Here is a 23,145-nt window from a genome sequence, read left to right as displayed (position 1 = left end):
CGAGATTGAATTCCGAGCAGGAAGAGAAAAATTTTACCTTTTTTGGCGGTCGGCGGTGACTCCAGTGTGGCGGCAGCGGCGTCCCTTCGGCAACTGGTCTTTCCTCCGAGCGCCTTCTTCTTCTTTTCCGACTGGGTTTCGGTTAGGGTTTTTGTTCCCTGCAAAGAGGAGTTTAAATACTCCTCTCCATTCGATTTAAGCCGCTCGTTCGAGTCGACGTGGAACGGGGATGACCGTTCGATGATTTTTCGTTTAGTCCGATAGCGTGGACGAATCTAGGTCATCCATTGCGATCAATCTCGTCTGTCTAATCAAGTCTAAAGAGAGAATGCATCTAGGTCGTTCGTTTTTGTGTTTCAAACACTCCACCAAGTTATACTCCAATCTTTTTTCTACCAGTTGACTTCTATCTACTCTACTTATCAAGGTCTTTGGTTGTTCAGTTTTTGTGCACATATACAACTATCTTTTTTTTGAAATATTTGCACATACACAACTATCATAGAAGCAAACTAGATCCTAAATTAATAAAACGCATCTTTGTTAGGTATTCACTAAATCAAAATGAGTATAAGTGTTATTCACCAATCACCCAAAAGTTCTACAACTTCATAGATGCCATATTTCTTGAAAATCAATCATACTACAAAATTGTTATGTAGGGAGAGAAGAATTTTAGGATCTAGGATCTACATTTATGAATTTTAGGATCTGGATTCGAGGAGGATGATTGGCTATGCTAAGGGGTACTCTAAGCTCTTTCTCGTCTAGGATAATGGATATTTTAGGAGACAATTCCATAATGCAGTATGTTTGAGTCTCAAAATAGTCCAACGCAAAAGAATTCTTTGGAAAAGAATTAAGTATGTATTTCTGAAAAAGAGGAGATTGTTCATCAAAGTTCATGTGTTGATACCCCTCAACAAAATGGAATAGCCGAAAAGAAGAATTTTTGAAGTTGTCCGGTCTCTCATGTTCACAACTTAAGTTCCAAAATTTTTGTGGGGAGAAGTTGTTCTAATTGCAACTTACTCTATTAATAGAATGTTTTCTCGGGTTTTTGTGTTTCAAACACTCCACCAAGTTATACTCCAATCTTTTTTCTACCAGTTGACTTCTATCTACTCTACCTATCAAGGTCTTTGGTTGTTCAGTTCTTGTGCACATATACAACTATCTTTTTTTTGAAATATTTGCACATACACAACTATCATAGAAGCAAACTAGATCCTAAATTAATAAAACGCATCTTTGTTAGGTATTCACTAAATCAAAATGAGTATAAGTGTTATTCACCAATCACCCAAAAGTTCTACAACTTCATAGATGCCATATTTCTTGAAAATCAATCATACTACAAAATTGTTATGTAGGGAGAGAAGAATTTTAGGATCTAGGATCTACATTTATGAATTTTAGGATCTGGATTCGAGGAGGATGATTGGCTATGCTAAGGGGTACTCTAAGCTCTTTCTCGTCTAGGATAATGGATATTTTAGGAGACAATTCCATAATGCAGTATGTTTGAGTCTCAAAATAGTCCAACGCAAAAGAATTCTTTGGAAAAGAATTAAGTATGTATTTCTGAAAAAGAGGAGATTGTTCATCAAAGTTCATGTGTTGATACCCCTCAACAAAATGGAATAGCCGAAAAGAAGAATTTTTGAAGTTGTCCGGTCTCTCATGTTCACAACTTAAGTTCCAAAATTTTTGTGGGGAGAAGTTGTTCTAATTGCAACTTACTCTATTAATAGAATGTTTTCTCGGGTTTTTGTGTTTCAAACACTCCACCAAGTTATACTCCAATCTTTTTTCTACCAGTTGACTTCTATCTACTCTACCTATCAAGGTCTTTGGTTGTTCAGTTTTTGTGCACATATACAACTATCTTTTTTTTGAAATATTTGCACATACACAACTATCATAGAAGCAAACTAGATCCTAAATTAATAAAACGCATCTTTGTTAGGTAAGCAAACTAGATCCTAAATTAATAAAACGCATCTTTGTTAGGTATTCACTAAATCAAAATGAGTATAAGTGTTATTCACCAATCACCCAAAAGTTCTACAACTTCATAGATGTCATATTTCTTGAAAATCAATCATACTACAAAATTGTTATTTAGGGAGAGAAGAATTTTAGGATCTAGGATCTACATTTATGAATTTTAGGATCTGGATTCGAGGAGGATGATTGGCTATGCTAAGGGGTACTCTAAGCTCTTTCTCGTCTAGGATAATGGATATTTTAGGAGACAATTCCATAATGCAGTATGTTTGAGTCTCAAAATAGTCCAACGCAAAAGAATTCTTTGGAAAAGAATTAAGTATGTATTTCTGAAAAAGAGGAGATTGTTCATCAAAGTTCATGTGTTGATACCCCTCAACAAAATGGAATAGCCGAAAAGAAGAATTTTTGAAGTTGTCCGGTCTCTCATGTTCACAACTTAAGTTCCAAAATTTTTGTGGGGAGAAGTTGTTCTAATTGCAACTTACTCTATTAATAGAATGTTTTCTCGGGTTTTTGTATTTCAAACATTCCACCAAGTTATACTCCAATCTTTTTTCTACCAGTTGACTTCTATCTACTCTACCTATCAAGGTCTTTGGTTGTTCAGTTTTTGTGCACATATACAACTATCTTTTTTTTGAAATATTTGCACATACACAACTATCATAGAAGCAAACTAGATCCTAAATTAATAAAACGCATCTTTGTTAGGTAAGCAAACTAGATCCTAAATTAATAAAACGCATCTTTGTTAGGTATTCACTAAATCAAAATGAGTATAAGTGTTATTCACCAATCACCCAAAAGTTCTACAACTTCATAGATGTCATATTTCTTGAAAATCAATCATACTACAAAATTGTTATTTAGGGAGAGAAGAATTTTAGGATCTAGGATCTACATTTATGAATTTTAGGATCTGGATTCGAGGAGGATGATTGGCTATGCTAAGGGGTACTCTAAGCTCTTTCTCGTCTAGGATAATGGATATTTTAGGAGACAATTCCATAATGCAGTATGTTTGAGTCTCAAAATAGTCCAACGCAAAAGAATTCTTTGGAAAAGAATTAAGTATGTATTTCTGAAAAAGAGGAGATTGTTCATCAAAGTTCATGTGTTGATACCCCTCAACAAAATGGAATAGCCGAAAAGAAGAATTTTTGAAGTTGTCCGGTCTCTCATGTTCACAACTTAAGTTCCAAAATTTTTGTGGGGAGAAGTTGTTCTAATTGCAACTTACTCTATTAATAGAATGTTTTCTCGGGTTTTTGTATTTCAAACATTCCACCAAGTTATACTCCAATCTTTTTTCTACCAGTTGACTTCTATCTACTCTACCTATCAAGGTCTTTGGTTGTTCAGTTTTTGTGCACATATACAACTATCTTTTTTTTGAAATATTTGCACATACACAACTATCATAGAAGCAAACTAGATCCTAAATTAATAAAACGCATCTTTGTTAGGTAAGCAAACTAGATCCTAAATTAATAAAACGCATCTTTGTTAGGTATTCACTAAATCAAAATGAGTATAAGTGTTATTCACCAATCACCCAAAAGTTCTACAACTTCATAGATGTCATATTTCTTGAAAATCAATCATACTACAAAATTGTTATTTAGGGAGAGAAGAATTTTAGGATCTAGGATCTACATTTATGAATTTTAGGATCTGGATTCGAGGAGGATGATTGGCTATGCTAAGGGGTACTCTAAGCTCTTTCTCGTCTAGGATAATGGATATTTTAGGAGACAATTCCATAATGCAGTATGTTTGAGTCTCAAAATAGTCCAACGCAAAAGAATTCTTTGGAAAAGAATTAAGTATGTATTTCTGAAAAAGAGGAGATTGTTCATCAAAGTTCATGTGTTGATACCCCTCAACAAAATGGAATAGCCGAAAAGAAGAATTTTTGAAGTTGTCCGGTCTCTCATGTTCACAACTTAAGTTCCAAAATTTTTGTGGGGAGAAGTTGTTCTAATTGCAACTTACTCTATTAATAGAATGTTTTCTCGGGTTTTTGTATTTCAAACATTCCACCAAGTTATACTCCAATCTTTTTTCTACCAGTTGACTTCTATCTACTCTACCTATCAAGGTCTTTGGTTGTTCAGTTTTTGTGCACATATACAACTATCTTTTTTTTGAAATATTTGCACATACACAACTATCATAGAAGCAAACTAGATCCTAAATTAATAAAACGCATCTTTGTTAGGTATTCATTAAATCAAAATGAGTATAAGTGTTATTCACCAATCACCCAAAAGTTCTACAACTTCATAGATGCCATATTTCTTGAAAATCAATCATACTACAAAATTGTTATTTAGGGAGAGAAGAATGCACAAGAATCTCAATTTTTAGGACTCTACCACTAAATATCTTCATCCTCCTCCAACTAAACCTATTCAATCTCCAAAACATATAAATCGAGATGAGACATCTATATATGAACCTATTCACCATAATGAAAAATCTTAACTTCAGGTTTATACCAAGGGGAATAAGAACCAAGAAGAGAAAGAACCACAACCACCTTATCAGAGCCATGAATCCAATCCGGATCAAGATCCAACATCACTGAGTACTTAAGATAATCCAAGTTCAGATCTCTCCCTTGATAATATGTATGATGATAAATCTATTGTTCAAGAAAACAAAGAAGAGCATACATTGATCATCCAATTCACAATTTTGTTTCATACAAAGGTCTTTCATCAACTCATTAGGTATTTATTAGCAATATTGATGAAATATAGATACCAAGGACGAAACATGAAGCATTAAAAGTAATCAAATGGAAAACTGCAATCATGAAACTAATCCAAGCATTAGAAAAGAATGAGATTTGGGAAATAGCATAATTATCACCTGAAAAACACCTAGTTGGCTATAAATGGGTGTTTAGAATCAAGCACAATGCTAATAGTGGTATCAACAGGTTCAAAACTCAATTAGTAGACAAAGATTTTATAATCTTATGAAATTAATTATCAGAAGACATTTGCACTAGTCGCAAAGCTTAATACAGTTTGAATACTAATGTCTCTAACTACCAATCTGGGATTGGCCACTATTTTAACTAGATAGTGAAAAATGTTTTTTTTAATGGAGAAGTGGATGAAGAAGTCCATATAGATATATCATTAGGCTTTAAAAGTCAAGTCACTAACAGAAATGTCTGAAACTCAAAAAGTCTCTATATGGACTCAAATAATATCCAAGAGTATGGTTCCAAAAATTCACTAAGACAATAAAAAGATTTGGATATAACTAATGTTAAATAGATCATATTATGTTTGTCAAGTATGATCCTTCAGGAAAAATGGCTATCTTCATTGTATATCTAGATGGTATAATAATTACGAAGTATGACACAAAGAAGATACTCATATTAAAAGAGATTTTACCTAAAGAATTCGAGTTTAAAAACCTAAAAGATCTCAAATATTTTTTGGGAATAGAAATTGCTAGATGAAAGAAAGAAGTATCAGTTTCATAGCAAAAATATATGTTGGATCTTTTAAAAGAGAGTATAATACTTGGGTGCAAGCCTGCATACACACCCATAGATCCCAACATTAAACTAAGAAGTAAAATTGATAGTGCTCAAGCCAACATTTAGTGGGTAAATTGAGTTATCTCTCACATACCAAAGCAATTATTAGTTTTGTGGTCAACGTAGTAAGTCAATTCATGAATAATCCAACTGAAGAACTCATGGAGGCAGTATTTCAGATTCTCGGATATCTAAAAATGACAGATAGATAAGGCCTATTTTTCAGGAAAAAAAAACAGAAACTAAGAAACTAAAATATATACTGATGCAAACTAGGTTGGTTGTAAATTGATAGAAGATCCACTTCTTAATATTATATATATGTATGAGAAAATCTAGTTATTTAAAGAAGTAAAGAGCAGTTAGTGGTATCAAGAAGGTAGTGTTCAAGCTAAGTTTGGAGCTTTAAAACATGGTATCTGCAAAGAAATATAACCACAAAGAGTATTGGGAGAACTGAGAATTTCCTCTTCAGAGCCTATAAAAGTGTTTTGTGACAATTAATTCACAATAAGTATAAAAAAGAATTCAGCTTATCATGATCGAACTAAGCATGTGGAGATTGATAGATACTTTCTTAAAAAAAAATTAGAGTCAGGAGCACTATTCTTGTGTCACATTCATTCTTGTCATCATACCGTAGATGTTGTCACCAAGGCGTTACCTAACAAGACTTTCAAAAAATTGAGTTCAAAGTTTTGTTTGCTCAACATCTTCAAACCAGCTTAAAGGGGAGCGTAAGAATCTGACTTCTTATAAAAGTCTAATTCATATACAAATTAGAATGTTTAAGGAAATCTCCCTATAAAAAATAATTAAAGTTAACTTTCATAATTAGAAGGTCTTTTCTTTTTATGATACTAATTTTTATTTAATTTGTTCTTAAAATTCTTTCTAATTTTTTCCTATATATGTCTAAATATTATAAGTTAAGTATCATGAATAAAAATTTAACAAACAAAAAATTTGATTACAAATTTTTCATTATCAAAAAACAAGAATAGAAAAAGGAAAATGTTTGTCTCAAACTGAACACAACCTTGAATTTCTTTCTTTTGTACTCTCGTTTCATTAATTACATTTGTATGTGCATATCTTATAACATTTTATTTCTAAATCATCTATCAACACTATTTTTCTTAGCTGCAATAGTTTTATCTTACAAAAATCTGCTCTAATCTTAAGCAGATATTATTACTCACCAGACATTACACAGTTATAACTTTCAGCGCATTACGTAGTCTGTATGGACCCTCGGATGTCATGTTATAATGACATTGGTTCCGTTTCCTAGCAACTTCCATAATCAAAAGTTATTTGAAAGTTAATGATTCCTTTGCATATTGGGTTCTTTGATTGAAGGTTTGTATGGCAGTATGTAATTTTCTTTCAGTATGATCCATGCTGCTCCGTGAAGTTTTGTTATTACCTCATAATGAAGTGTTAATAGTGATTCTTTATGTATAAGCAAATGGTTGAGTATGGTCTTTCCCTCTGTGGCCAACCTAATACAAGATGGCAATTATCAGATGGCATCATGCCATGGATATGATTTTTTTGATATGTTTCTCTCTTCTAAAATTCCTCCTGCTTGTAAATAATTCGCTGGATATACATTCTGTTTATACAGTAAGAAATTTGTTGAAAGTGTTATATGACTTATAGATGTCTGCCACACTACTTTCTAGGAGTTTTTCATTGCTGATGGAGAAGGTCTTCCACGGTCATTAGTTGAGGAAGAAGCAAAATTTCCTGAACAGATACTCACATTATTTTCTCTTGAGGTTTAATATTTCTAGTCAAGCATTTTTAGAAAACAATTGTTTATAGCTGGCAGTTTGATATTAATTCCTTTATCTTATTTTCTTGGCAGGCTCAAACAATTATTCAGATGCTGATGACTGCAAGTGAACTCCTCTCAATGGGATTAGATTTGCATAAAGAGGGTAAGACGCCCTTGGAAGATGCTCACACTTTGGTACGAGTTCTTTGCCATAAGAAAGACAGAGAGGCCTCCAAGTTCTTAAAAAAACAATATGAGCTTCCCTTGTCTTCAGGTAATATTTTCATTTAAATGTGATTACTTATTGTACATTGCTTACTAATTCTATTGGTCTATCTGTTGTTAATTTTTAAGAAGTTTCATGTTCAATTTGGTTATCTAGAATAACTACACGCAAATATGTAATAAAGACTACGCTAACATGCTTATGTGATTGGTCCATCTGTTTTGATTCAAAATGGGGGAAATAATTTGACAAAATGAACTTCCATGCTACCAGAAAAAGAAAAAGGTGTGGAATTTCAAGAAGAATTGAATTTGTTGTGTATTGGGAATGAGCGTATACACATGTATATAAAGCTTTTATAAAGAGAAAAAATAGAAAACTAAGTAAAGCAAATCAAATAAAATAATTCTCTAACCAGTATCCCAGAATTTTAGGAAGATTAATTTTCTAATAGAAGGATAAGGGATTTTCCAATAAGAGAAATAGGAAAAAGTGCAAACAAGCATTAGTTGAAAAATCTGCAGACTGTAGATCACAAGCGCATGTGGAACATTAACACAGAGAATGTAGAATGGCAAGCGCATGTGGCCATTCACGAATACCTTTGCTCCTATTGTAAGGTGTCATATTGTTAGGTACATCATTTCTTGGGAGCTCAAAAATGTTGAAAAATCTTCCATCTAGATGTTAAACAACATTCTTGAATGGCCATGTGAAAGAGGAGGTCTTTGTTGAGCAACTTCCTGGTTTTGAAGCTACAGGATATCAAAGTAGTGTATATCTGCTAAAGACGTCTTTGTATGTGTAAATTTTAGAGAAAAATACTGAATATTTCTTATGTTTTATTGAAATGAAGGTAGAGATATATATACATGTAAATGAAATCATATATGGTAACCAATATAAATTACCGTATTAATTTATTTTCTAATTAGTTTAATACATTTGGAAACAAATCAATCTATTATGTATATAGATCTTCTATAATATTCTAATACTTCTTCTCAAGCTGGAGCATAAATATTAATCATGTTTAACTTGTTCCGAAGATTCTTAATCCGTGCTCCATTAAGAAGTTTTGTGAATATATCATCAAGTTATTCTCTTGTTTTCACATAACCAGTAAATATGCAGTTTTCCTAAATTTTTTATCAGATGAAGTGACAATCAATCTCAATATGTTTGGTTCTCTTATGATGCACGGGATTTAAGGCAATATGAAGGGCAGCTTTATTATCGCACTAAAGTTTTATAGGAGATGTGGGCGTCAAACCCACTTCATCTAAAAGATGATGTGTGCATAAGATTTCGCATGTGGATTGGGTCACAACTCTATATTCAGACTCTGCGTTTGAGCGAGATACATGCTTCTTACTTTTCTATGATATGAGATTCCTACCAACAAAAATACAATATCCGATAGTAGATCTCCTATCAATTTTAGATCCAACCCAATCAACATCTATAAAACATTCAATATGAGTGTGTCCATGATTTCTAAAGACTATGCCAAATTCTAGGGCACCTTTTAAATAACACAAAATATGTTCCACAACTTCTCTATGTTTAACTGTAGGTGCATACATAAATTGATTTACAATACTGACAAGATATGCAATATCTGAACGAGTCGTAGTAAGGTAATTCAATTTCCCAATTAGTTGTCTGTATTTCTCTAGATCATCAAGGGGATCACCATCATCTTTTGTAAAATGTACATTTGGTACCATTGGTGTATTCCATGGTTTAGCTCCCAGCTTTCCTGTTTCTGCAAGTAGATCAAGTACATATTTCCTTTAAGATAATAAAATTCTTTACTTACTTCTTGTTACTTCCACCCCCAAAAAGTATTTTACTTGTCTCAAATCTTTCGTATTAAACTTCATACGTAAGAATGACTTGAGAAATGATATTCCTACATTATAATCTCCTGTAATTACAATATCATCAACATAAATAATAAGAATTATAACTCCAGCTGTTGATTGTGTGTAAAAAATTGAATGATCTCATTTGCTCATTTGCTCTTCTTCAATCCGAACTCATAGACTACCTCACTAAACTTGCCAAATCACACGCAGGGACTATTTCAAACCATATAGGGATTTTTTCAAATGACAAATTTTTCCGTACTCCCCCTGAGTAACAAATCCAAGTGGTTGTTTCATATACACTTTCTAAGAGATCACCATGAAAAAATACATTTTTAATGTATAGCTGGTGTAAGGACCAATTACCGGATGCTGCAATAGATATGAATAAACGAACAGAAGTAAGTTTGGCTACTGGAGAGAATGTATCAGAATAGTCCACTTCATAAGTTTAAGCATATTTGTTTGCTACCATCCGTGCTTTAAGTCTCGCTACAAAGCCATCTGGATTCATTTTAACTGCAAACACTTATTTGCACCTTATAGCCTTCTTTCCTTTTGATAAATCCACCAGATCCCAGGTATGATTATCATCAAGAGTATTTATCTCTTCTAACATGACATTATGCCAACAAGAGTGATTTAGAGCCTCATTAACTGTCTTTAGTATAAAAATTGAATCTATAAAAGTAATTAAAGAGATAGACAAAGGAGATAAATGATCATATAAAATGAAATTAGCAATTGGATAAGTAGAATGAGCAAGGGTGCATTGACGTGTACCTTTACGAAGACTGATGGGAAGATCATGATCATGGGTGGTAGGATTAAATGACGAAAAAATTGGTGCAAGACATGTATCATTAGTTTGTTGTCTTCTAAAATAAACACGAATAATTAGCGGTGGTTCTTGAGTTGGAGTTACACCATCATTAGTTTGCTCAGAAAGCACACAAGAAAAAATACCATTACCTGGTTGCTCCATAGTGGTATTGTTTTGGAATCTAAAAATGAGTCATTAATCATCCTTTACCTGATTTGCAGAGTTGGACTGTGAGGAGAAAAATGACATATTCTCTCAAAAGATTACATCGGCTGATACAAAATATTTATTGAGGTCTAAAGAGTAACACTAATATCCCTTTTGCAAGTGAGAGTATACCAAAAAGACACTGTTGAATAGGATATTTTTCTATTTTATTATTTAAATTAATTTATTATTTAATTAGGTAATTTAATGTAATTAGAAGTTTACTAGAGTATAAATTTTTCCTATTAGTAGAATGGGTATTTTATAAATACCCTATGTATAACAAGCTAAAAATATGAGAAATAAAATTATTATTTTTTCTTCTAAAATCAACATGATATCAAAGTTAAAGTAAAATTATTTTAGGGTTTTTTTTTTCAAAACCCTAAATAGCAAAATATGCTTAGTAAAAAGATCCAGATCACAAGAGAGGGAGATTAGAAGAAGAGAGGCCAAATCAAAGGAAGAAAGAGAGCAGTCGGCCTCCACTGCACGCAGAACCGCGCGAAGAGAGAACCTCGGAATCCATCTTCTTCAGCCACGTGCAGAGCCATGTTTGTCTCAAGTAAGTTTTTCTTCAGTCGCGTGAAGGGACACCTTGACCCTGAATCTATTCTTTTTCAGCTGCGCACAGAGATGCGTGAAAAAAACCAATCAACCCAACTTCTTCTTCGGCCGTGCAAAGCCGCACAAAGAGCTGTGCAATCTGGTTCTCCTTTCTCCACGCGCAAAGCCGCGCAACGTGCCGAGCAACCAACTTCTTTTTCTCTGCATGTAGAGTCGCTCGACAGGAAGCTTTTTTGGCTGCAATCTCTACTTTGCTCAAATTTGCCTTAGTCAAGATGAGACTTGAGCCGAGCCAAGTTCAAGCCATTTTTAAGAATTTTGAGCCGAATTCGAGCTGTTTTTAAGTTGAGTTCAAGCCATTTTTTAACCGAGTTTGAGCCATTTTAAGCTGATTTTTGAGCTAGTTTTGAGCCAATTTCGAGCTGTTTTTAAGCCGAACCCTAGCCGTTTTTGGGCTAAACCCGAGCGGTTTTTGGGCCGAGCCGAGCCACTGTTGCCTAACATATCTGATTCTAGTTTGCAACTTGGTCTATAAGTTGGGCATGAAAGATATCCCTGCACCAACTTGAGGGGGGTATCGAATATGATATTTTTTTATTTTATTATTTAAATTATTTTATTATTTATTTAAATAATTTAATATAATTAGAAATTTACTAAAATAAGAATTTCTCTATTAGTAGAATAGGTATTTTATAAATACCATATGTGTAATAACCTAAAAATGTGATAAATAAAATTATTATTTTTTCTTCCAAAATCAACAGAATTGGTTTTGGGATCCAACTTAGTAATACTGGGTCACACATCGCGAATATAACAAATAGTACCAAATACCCGTGGCTGTACTGGAAATAATAATTTATTTGAAAAAGAATATTGTAAGGAATATCACCTTCAAGTCCTGTAGATGGTAGACAATTAATCAAGAAACATGCAGTGGATACAGCATCTGCCCAAAATTGGTTAGGAACTTGTGTCTGGAATAAAAGAGTTCGAGCAGTCTCAAGTAAATGTTTGTTCTTTCTTTCAGCAATCCCATTTTGAATCATATACTTCTGAAATAAATTTAACATATATTTTTTGGTATTATCACTTCTTAAGACATACACAGACACATTAAATTGAGTTTTGATTTTCGAATGAAAATTACAAAAATGAGTAAACATTTCAGAACGACTTTTCATAAAATATATCCAAGTTATTTAAGAAAAATCATCCAAAAAATAAACAAATATTTAAATCATGTTTTCAACATAACAAGACATGAACCCCATATCATAATGAACTATTTTAAAAGCAGACTCAGCTCGAGAGTTACGATGATGTTTTGTAAATTGACATAACTCACAATCTAATAAAGATATAGTATGAAACTGAGAACACAACTTATTTAACGCAATGAGATATGGATGTCCCAACTAACAATGTGCTTTAAATAAAGAGATCTCACTAGAGTAGGCAAGTGGTCGAGACACCCAACTATCAAGAATGTAAAGACCTTCTGATACATGTCATTTACCAATAATTTGCTTTGTAGTAAAATCCTGAAAAAGATAATGATCAGGGAAGAATGATATACAACAATTAAATTCTTTGGTAAGTTTACTTACAAAAATCAAATTGAAAGTAAGTTTAGGTAGACTTAAAACAAATGTCAGGATAATGAAGGGAGTTGGTTTTATAATCCCAGAATCCTCAATATCATAGGTTGACCCATCATCAATAGTTACAAGAGATAGTGTAGCTACAAGAGAGGATGCTCTGTGTGATCGAAAACTAGATAAAATATTAGGGTTACCTTTCATGTGATCTGTAGCACAAGAATCAATCACTCATTTGTTTGATGAGAAGATAAGACATCTTTTACTTGATTCAGCATAAGTAGTGGTTGTTGGGTATTCTTTTAAAGATTCTTGAAATTGAAAGAACCTTGCATACTTATCGGCTAAAACCATAATAGTTTTCTCATAAGATAAGCTAGCTGTAGTAGCAGTTGCAATATTAACAGTCTGTGTTCTCTAATTCTGATTCTGTAATTTCTTACATTGTCGCTTTATATGTCCCTACTCATAACAATAATAACAAATAATATTTCTTGAATCATTGTTCCGACTATCCATTGTTCTGTTTCCTCCCCTATTATTTTTTCGTCACCCTCTGACAACAAGAACATTAGGGTGCTGATTAGGTGTAGTATTTTCTGTGGGTAACATCTATCGAAAACTTCCTGAAGAGATGTGATCTCGAAACCGGATAAAATTTGAGATTTAACAATCTCAAATTCAGGTGGAAGACCAACCAAGAAACTCATTATGGCCATCTGCTCTCTCTATATTTGTTGTACCTTGATATTAGTACTAAACAGCAAAAGTACATCAAACTCCTTATAAGTCTTTTTGAATTCCATAAAGTAAGCTGTGAGAGATTTGGCATCATTCTCACCACGATAGAAGGCTTTACAAACATCATACATGCGGGACACATTGCCTTTTCCTGAGTACAGAAATTCTAAGTAATCCATCAGTTCTTTGACAAACTTATAGTGATTAATTAAGCCAATTACCTCACTGTCAATTGAGTTTCTAATCCGCAAAAACAATCGTGCATCATTTCTTAGTCATACTTGTCTAGTTTCGTCGGTGGGAGGATCTTGAATCAAGTGATTATCTTTATCAATACAGTATAGATAAACCCTAATAATTTTGCTCCACTTCAGATAATTTGTGTTATTTAATTTATGTTCAGTGATTTTTGACATGACTGGGACTATACTACTTACAGAGAATTTGTTATCATCCATTTTAATTCAGAATATCAAAAAAATATCACCCAAAATACTTGAACACAGCAGTTAGGAATACACAAAAAATACTACAATTATAGCAAAAATCCTAAGAGAAACAAAGTACCTCTTCACATACGAAAACTAACAAAAGCACACTGCCACCACTGGAGATTGACTGCCGTCGCACGCACTGCCGCTGGAGTTCACACACCACCGCCAGAAATCATCGAAATGCTTTTGTTCGGCTAGAAATCACAACAGACCCCACTGGACAACCAAAATGTAGAAGAGGCTCGCAAAAAATACCTCAAATCACACCAAAAAACTGAAGAAAACTTGTTGTCGCGCGATCTGCTCCGCCACGACTTCCTCCGCTCCAGCCTTTTGGTTTCTTGCTCAGAACAGGCCGACAAACATTTCTTCATGTTCTGACCTCGTGCCGAACTTGTCCTGCACGCGAATTGATCTCCTCCAGTTCACCTGATGCTTGATGACTTGGAACTGCTGGGAAACAGCTTCCTCCACCTCTTTTGCGTGCACCAGCATACCGGCCGCGATCTGAACTAGTTCGGGGACGGTGGTTCACTTCCTCCAGTGTCGAGAATGGATTGTTCAACCTTTTATGTGATCTGATCTAATCTGACCCTTAAAAACTCTAACCCTGCCTCTGATACTATGTAAATTTTAAGAAAAAATATTAAATATTTCTTCTATTTTAGTAAAATGAAAGTAGGGATATATATACATGTAAATAGAATCATATATGGTAATTAATATAAATTACTCTGTTAATTTCTTTTTTAATTAGTTTAATACATTTGGAAACATAATCAGCCTATTATGTATATAAATTTCTATAATATTCTAACAAGATGCATTGAAGCAGGCGCCAGGAGCCTGGTACAAAAGGATTAATTAAGAAACATAATTAGGATTCAAGAAGGGCACATGAAGCGACCTTTTACATGCTAAAATCAGACAAGGATATATTAATCATCTCATTTTATATGGATGATTTGCTGGTAACTAGAAGCAATAAGAAGATGGTGGATATCACCTTTCCTTTGGATCTAGTGTAAGAAGCCATTGGAACTTAGCTCTACTACCACTTTGTTTAGAACTCTTGCTCATGCTTCTTACTTGATCGAATAAGTAGAGAGATATAAGTTTAGAGAGAGAGAAAAGAGAGAGAAAAGAGAGAAATAGAGAGCGAACAGAGAGAGATTGACAAAGAGGAGAATTAATTGGTTTGATTTCAATATTTCAATGATTTCTTCATTCAATCACAGCCTATTTATAGGCGTAATCAGGATCGGACACATCAGTTTGTTAGATGCTCTAACCTACAGATGATGATTGCGCAACTGATGCAAACAATTTCTGGTTACAATGGCCGACACCGGTAGCAATAACCGGCGAACAGAAACCCATCCGATGAACAGAAACCCCTCGTGGATCTTCTATTCAAGGGTGAAAAGTCTTTTTCCACCCTTGAATGTCTTTTCCATTTTGCTGCTGTATGTCTATTCCTTTTTTACCCTTCTCCTGTAGTACACTTGTAATGGTTCTGCGACAATATTGTGGTGGCCGGCTATGAATGCTGGCCCCCCTTTGGCTTTTTTTTATTTCAACGGTAAAAACTAATTAGGATTTATAAAAGAATTAGGTTATTTAAATTTAAAGTTTTGATACCATGTTAAGAATGATATTTGTGCATTTTATTGAATAGCATGGCTGTAGAGACTGAAGGGAAAATTTGTGTTGAAAAGCGTGCATCACATGTGACTAAGTTTAAATTAGGTTAAATGGTATAGTAGTAAAATATATCCTTATGTAATTAACTCAATCTTGTGTCGCTCTATCATGTTTTTTGTTGCTCGGGGCACTTGGGTTATATAATAGATAAAGATATGAAACTCACTTATATGAGTTGTTTAAAATGATGTTTTAAGGGGGAGACACGTTAAGAAGTATGAATCTTCAATAAAACAGAGAACTTGTGTTTTTCCATTTCCTTTTTCCTTTGTTGAAGCGTGTTAAATTTTGTTTAGAAAGTTTCTAGGGGAAATCTTTAAAACAAAATGCTTGGTTGTCAACGTTCAATGAAATAGGAAAGTCATGACTTTGATTTCCTTTTTCCTTAACATGTACTTAGTTACCTTGTGATAGCTGTCAGAAACTGTCTCCGGACAACTTTATTCATCGAGCTTTTTTGAAGTGATTTGCTCTTCTGGTCAGGAGTTTGATCTTTGTTTTCATATTCTTGCAGAGTATGATGACACTCCATCCACGGGTTCTACTTTGAAGTCAACTCTCATGTCAGATCTCCTCAAAAGAAGCACTTCATTTCGTTGGAGTAAGAAGAGCCAGAGTAGTTTCAAATCATTTAAAAAGAAACTTCAAGAAGCAACATTTGAAATGAGGAACTCTGTGTGGTAATAGTGCTTTCAGACATTAATATAATAGAGAAAAGAGAGAGTGATTTATCATCATAGGATGCAAATTTTGTAGCCTTTCTGATCACAAATTGCAAATGATCAGCTTCAGAGAGTTCGAGTAATCATTTGTGCTTTTCAGTGATAAATTTATTTATCCCCAAAAACATCCATACTGCTATTTACTTTTCTGCTCAGTCCGTGACAGATTTCGAGAAGCTCAAATATGGTGGCAGCCAACCCTAGAGTTTGATTATTGCATAGTTCGTGGAAATTGGATGCAGCAACCAAAGGGGAAAGTACATGGTTTCTTGAAGGCACCATTCTACTAATTTAATAACATTTTGCAGCAAAGACAATATGATGTAACAATCTTTTCGTTTATATATATATATATATATGAGATAGCAAATTAGCAATCTGAAAAAATCTATAATAAATTATTACTGCATTTTACTATCTTAAATTATTATATTATGTCAAGAAGATGGAGGCATCATGCGCTGAGATTGGTTTTGCAGTTTATCAATAAATTATTATTTTAATTTCTTAATTATGACTTTTACCATGATTTTCTATTTCTTAAGTTTGTACCTTTTAAAGAATTATTTTCTGAACCACTAGATATTAAAGGAAATTGCAGGGCAACTTCTGAATTGTTCGAGGACAAACTATCTCGTATCTTTTTGTTCAAGAACTCCACCGAGGAAAGCTTTTTTTTTTTTTTTTTTTTTGTTCTCTATCCCCATCTGGCTTGACAGATTTCTTCCCGGTTAAAATCTTTGCATATTATATATGTATGTATGTATATATATATATATATATATATAGACACACACATTGCTTCTATATTCATGTTGATTCTCACTGAATATTCCATAATTTGATTTTGAGTTACAATTTTTATTTTTTTATTCCAACAATAATATTTTAATTAATCAACACCAAATTTTAAAAGATACAAAATTCTATATCTACATTTCATTTTCTGTTTTTCTATATTTGAATTATATTTACATACAAAACAAAATTCTTCTATTTGCATTAATTTCATGAAAAGAAAGACTCCGTTCTTAAGGATTATGGGATTTTTTTTAGTTTCAATGCGAAATAATATTTATACTTAAATACATGATAATTCTTACTGTAATCTCGTGTTGTTATGCATGCACGTGGTTTCATGTTGTTTGCTAATGAATATCAAGGAGGAATATGTAACTAAAGATACAGTTTTTTTCTTGGGTCTGAATATTTTTTACGATCGCTTGCTACAGCAAATCTTCTGCATCTTATTCAGCGAAGAAGAAGAAGAAGAAGAAGATTAATTACAATTAATTTATTAATTTAATTAGAGAAGTAAAATTAATTTATTAATATTGTTATTTAAAATAGTGATAACGAGGTGTCAACTTGATGCTCACGTCAGTAAATTTAAAACTAACCTACATGTGATTTAATATGGAGAATTTTATCTTTTTTTATGAAGGTATAATGAGTAAAATGGTCCCAAGAAATTATAATACTTTGTATCCAAATATCACTAATCCAACGTTTATTTAAACTAATAACTTTTACTCAGTATAGATTATGGGGCAGCTTATGATCATATTTATGTTTCTCATAACTTCCAACTTAAAGATATTGAAATTGGTATTTAATTTTTTGTTTTACCGTTTTTCAGTTTCTCTTATAGTCATCCTTTGGGTTTAGGCTTAGATTTTGTTACGACGTAAAACTTGCAGTATGCATGAAAATGGTGTGTGTGTGTAATAATATCTTACGATATCCTCAGTACTAAACCATGGTAAGAGATAGAACATTATTATTAACCTTAATGGATGATGATGTGTTACCAGAACAGGAGAGGTTGTGGAATATGTGATCTCACATCGACTAAGCATGAGAAATATACCAGTTGATGTATGTATTAGGTGATATTTTTTCACTCTCACATATTTTAAATAAGAATCTTACACTGTAATGCCTTAAACCCCCAATTAAATATATTACAACGGCTACTTATTAAGAAAAATTATGTAGACATACAAGATCTAGTTGGGTATTCAATTTCCGGTCCAGACCAAAAATCAGTCTCATCCAACCCTTGATCTAAAGGAGTCAAGACCGAAACAATTGGTTCGTTTCACTCCCAGTCTAGCTCCATTAACAAAGCAGAATATGATTAACTAAAATAACTGATCCACTCCGACCCAGTTCCGATTTGGTCCAAGTCTGGACCGATTAACAAAGCATAATATATATATATATATACACACACACGTATATGTATACATACTGTACGAACTCAATAATACTACATTTATACACATTATAAACACTAATTCCAGACGAAAGAGAGAAAGAGAGAGCCGCAGCATCAAAAAGCTTTTCCAGCTTTCCTTTTCCTCCACGCAGCGCCGAGAAAATCTGCAACGCTCCTCCTCCTCCCAATCATCCAAATGACGCTGGAGCCTGGAGAAAAGAGAGAGAGAAGAAACCTTCCCTCTCCTCTTTTATCTTTTGTTTTTCTTTCTAATTTCAAGTTTTTAACACAGACCAGAAATTTTGTGGTCCAAACCAGATTAGAGCGAATGAAAAAGGTTCAGTCTTCAGTTTAAACTTTTGTCCAAATTTGATTTCGGTCCGATTTCAGACAAATTTTCCTAAGATTTGATCATAAAACTATAAGAATATATCTATATATATATTTATATGTTTCTAATTATTTCAAAATATATATTTGTTTCTAAATAATAATTAAATCCTCCAACATATAAACCATAAATTAAAACTCAAATCTTTTCTCTTTGTATCTAATTTCAAATTTAAAATAAAGTTAACAAGCCGTACGGTTTTTAAAATGGAATTTTTCAATCACTCAAATATCCTAAACTTTTCTTAGTGCAAATATTTTTTTCAAAATTTGTAATGAAAAAAATATATATATAAATTAGTGGATTTGACTAGTAATGCAAAAATAGACTTAGCATATTGTGAAAGAAATAAAATAGTAAAATGATTGCAAAAACAATTCTAATTCAACATTTAAGATAAATTCATTAATTATTTATAAAATTTAAGTGAAATTCTCAAAGTCTTAATAATTATGGTCGCATTGTACCTACCTGGTAACACATTAACTGTGACATTTTATATTAATTTTTACCCCCCACCCCCATTGGCATGCACGATCAAATTATAGTCCGACTAAGAGTTTAAAAATAAAATTATGAAATATTTCTTGTTCTCATCAAATAATATCTATTTTATTATAAAAATAAATCAGATTAGATAACTTCATCGAAACAAATAAAACTGATGAATAGTTTCAAAAAAATAAATAAATGATAAGATAATTTAATTAAATTTAAAATAAATGCCAAATTACTATACATTTTCAAAATAATTTAATGATTTACCCAACTATAATGTTAAATTTTAAAATTCTTGATGAAATACTAAAGCTCTTTTAAGATCCTATTCGATCCAAAATGTCAAATATTTTTCCAAAAAAATTGCAAATTTTGATTACATTTTAATGTATGTCTAATGTGTTCTCTGTGAAATCTAAGAGGATATTTATTTTAATATCTAAAATTATTCATCAAGAAATTAAAATATATATATATATATATAGTTACATAATGTGCATTCTATTTAAGGGATTCAATTCTCCTAACAGCGACCAAATTAATAAACAGATCTTTTCTATTAGTAAATTAGAAATATAATCTTACAATCTAAAAGAGAGCAGTTAAGGAGGAGGGAAAATAAAAAAGTTATGAGAAAAGGGAGATTCGAAACTCTAAAACTACTATAAGCATTTGAAAAACTTTATAAAATATCAATAAATTTAAATAGAATTGATGGGTTCTCCTGTTTTATAAAACTTTGATATAAAAAATCTATACATTTAAAATTACTAGTAAAAAAGAATTATCTCTTCCGTTACTAATCAACACGCACCAAACACACAAAAAAAAAAAAAAGGAAAAGATGTATAAAATTATATAAAATTCACACACTAAAATTAGAGACATTAACACAATTTTTCTATTTTGGCATTTAAAAAAAAAAGAAAAATTGATCCAAATTCTTTATTTTTATTATAATAAATTTAATAAATGGTAATCCAATGATTAAATTATTACTAAAAGTAAGTTGGAAAAAAAAAAAAAAAAAAAAAAAAAAAGCTTGTAAACGTGTAATTTTGCCCTCGAAGAAGTTTTAGTAACCTCGTAATGCCCTAAGTAGTCCGAAAAAACGAATGACAAACATAATTGGATTAGAGGTTAGTGGAAACCTCCCTTTATTTTCCTACATCACTTGGGAAAGAATAATGCTCAAATCTACAAGTAACCAAAGAAACCAATACCATGATTAGCTAATAAAGATTACACAGAGAACCTGAAGCATCACTAATCTCTAGAGTACACTAATCATCAACTACACGTTGAATCAGAACTAATTAACAAATAAGTTTTCTCTGTCCCTTTCTTCTTAGCAGAGCAACCCATTACCCTTTTTTCGCAACTTTTACAACGTTTCCTTCCGCTCCATTTGAAGCAAATTTAAAGATTCCATCCATCCCCTCCCCTCCTCGGATCAATTAAAAAATTCCAGACCCCACAATTCAACGGCTTTCTATTTCAAGTACAGGAAGCTACTAGACCATTCAAGCCCACAGACACGTGTCGCGCTTACACCCGCCCACGTGACATCCCTTCCCTTCCGGATTCCCCTTGCCCTCGGGTCAATTCCCACCTATACCCAACAATAATGTTTTTTCACTTACCAAGTTCCAGCCATGAAGTCTCGTGATTATCAGAGCTACCATCTAATGGCTCACATTTCACTTCTGACCCCGGCTCTATTTCCTCCTCCTGCACCCCTTGACTCTCTTCCTCATCCTCTCTCCTCACTCGCTTAACCCCAATTGAAACCCCGAATAGCCTAGGGGTCACCTCCTCATCTAGCTTCGCTGCGATATCCTCCATCTCCATCGGCTCCGCCGACTGCCTTCCTGGCATCAGCTCCAACGCCTGCCCCTCCTGCGGACTGCTGCCCTCCATCTGGCTGGAAGCGTAGTTCGTCATCAACGCAAGTATGTTGTTACACAACCCCTTCAGCCGCGTCAACTCATCACTCAGCTGCATGTTTTCTTTCCTCAGCCTCTCGTTTTCCTCAATCAGCTCCGGCGCCGTGGAGCAGCTCGTAGTTCGCTGCAGAGTCGCACCGGCAACAACTGCTCCGGCCACGGGAGAAGAACTTGCTGATATCACTTGTTCTTCGCCGGAGTTCGACGGCGACGCGGCATATGCAACAGTAGGTGTCGCCGCCGCCGCCGTCACCGACGTTGCCGGCGCCACGGCAGGCTGCGAGATTTTCCGCCGCTGTATGTCGCGCAGCAGAGCTTTCTCTCCTCTTCGAAAGCAATCATTCGCAAATTCCCACCGATCGGGCACCACCTTTCTAAATCCCTAGAGAAAATAAATTGATTAATACGTGATAAAACAGCGAACTAAAGAAATTAAGATTAACGAAGGCGGTAAAATAGGGAAAACAAAAGATTAGTTAAACCGTGGAGGATTAACATATAGCTTACGTAAGTATTGAGCTGACGAACAAAGCTAGAGAAATTGTTGTGCTTGAAATACTTGGGAAGCAAATCCCGCGCGAACTCAGCGGGGCGCCACACGATGAACGTAGATCCGTCTTCGTTCCAGGAAATCAGCTCATCGACAGACGGATCATCCACCAGCTGGTAGGTCTTCGTGAGAAAGGGAGTCGGCAGCGATCTCTGCGACTCGCCGGCCGGTGATTCGGCAGTTTGTTCTCCCGGCATGGGTTCGGTCAGCAAGTTCCGAACCCTAAGTTACTGGAAGTTTCGAGACGGATTTCTTCTTCCTTATGGTTTTCCTTTTTCTTATTCCACAACTGATTCATGGAAAGTTGAAGATCAGATTCTTATTATTTAACGATAAAGGTACCTCTAGTAATATGAATGCCGATGAATTTCCTGTTTGAAAACTAAGAAAACAAAAGGCGTCTTTTACATTAAGGTCTACAAGAAACTTGAAGAGGACAAAGACGTAAAAGGCTCCAGGTTTGAACCGACAGATTAATTCGATACGTGTGAATCATTAATGAAAAACAGAAACAGCATGAAATAGGAGCAAATTAAACGGTTATCAATCTTTCAATTAACTTTTCGATATCAGTTCTTGTTAGGAGAACCTAGACAAGGGGAAGGGAAAGACGATTGAAGGAATGATTGTACCTGATGGAGATTCAGTTTTTCGTCCCTTGTCAAAGGGAAAAAAAAAGGAGGAACTCTGTCTTCGTTTATCCCCAGGACCAAACAGGAAGTTCATGGAAAGAAGAAAGTGATGTTGATGATGATGAGACGACGAGCAGAAATGATCGGAAGATGCGGGTTGAGATCTCAGGAGAAAGGCGGGGAGAGTTAGGTTTTATTGTTTCTAGAAGGTTCTGGGTGGAGTATACGATAAGCAGGAGGTGGAGAAAAGGGCAATCGTGGGTTCGAGAAGAACAGGGAAAATTATAGAAAATAAAATATTATAAAATTGGTAGGACCCACACGAATTGCTCATTTAGATAGAGAGAGAGGATGTGAAGGCCCGGGAAGAGCGTAAGGGTGTAATGGCTACACTTGTATTGAGGTCTTCTCTAGAAGCTTCACCTTTCTTCTGTCCTTTTTCTTTAATAATAATAATAAAAAAAAATTAAATAGATAAATAGAACATAATATAAAATATATATATATATATACATATTTAGTATGTAAGCAATAGTTTAGATATATTAAAAAAAATAATATTTTAAGTTCAATAAATTAGTAAATGG

At 33.6% G+C, this 23,145-nt stretch overlaps 2 protein-coding genes across 5 annotated transcripts in view; one reads left to right on the top strand and one right to left on the bottom strand.

Moving 5' to 3' along the window:
* LOC110812759 (DNA topoisomerase 4 subunit B (DUF810)) overlaps positions 1-16,831 on the top strand; it is a 104,138-nt gene extending 87,307 nt beyond the window's left edge. For 3 of the 4 annotated variants that reach the window (XM_088217735.1, XM_088217732.1, XM_088217734.1), the window contains 3 exons: positions 7,267-7,362; positions 7,452-7,635; positions 16,113-16,831. In XM_088217735.1, the coding sequence (XP_088073861.1) occupies positions 7,267-7,362; positions 7,452-7,635; positions 16,113-16,282 (450 nt within the window). In that variant the 3' untranslated portion in view covers positions 16,283-16,831. The remainder of the gene's footprint in view (positions 1-7,266; positions 7,363-7,451; positions 7,636-16,112) is intronic. The other variant, XM_088217733.1, reaches the window with a different exon arrangement.
* A 3,715-nt stretch (positions 16,832-20,546) lies between these two features.
* Positions 20,547-22,833, bottom strand: AT-HSFB2B (winged-helix DNA-binding transcription factor family protein). The gene is made up of 3 exons (XM_022039669.2): positions 22,559-22,833; positions 21,884-22,215; positions 20,547-21,758 (listed from the first exon to the last, which is right to left on the bottom strand). Exons 2-3 carry the CDS (start codon positions 22,121-22,123, stop codon positions 21,066-21,068), a joined length of 933 nt encoding a protein of 310 aa, XP_021895361.1. The 5' UTR covers positions 22,124-22,215; positions 22,559-22,833; the 3' UTR covers positions 20,547-21,065.
* Positions 22,834-23,145: the final 312 nt, after the last annotated feature.

This window comes from Carica papaya, chromosome 4 (assembly GCF_054855325.1).
Source record: "Carica papaya isolate Zhongbai chromosome 4, ASM5485532v1, whole genome shotgun sequence".
NCBI classification, from domain to species: domain Eukaryota; kingdom Viridiplantae; phylum Streptophyta; class Magnoliopsida; order Brassicales; family Caricaceae; genus Carica; species Carica papaya.
The sequence above is the reverse complement of the archived record's forward strand: the minus strand, read 5'-3'. Positions and strand labels throughout refer to the sequence as shown.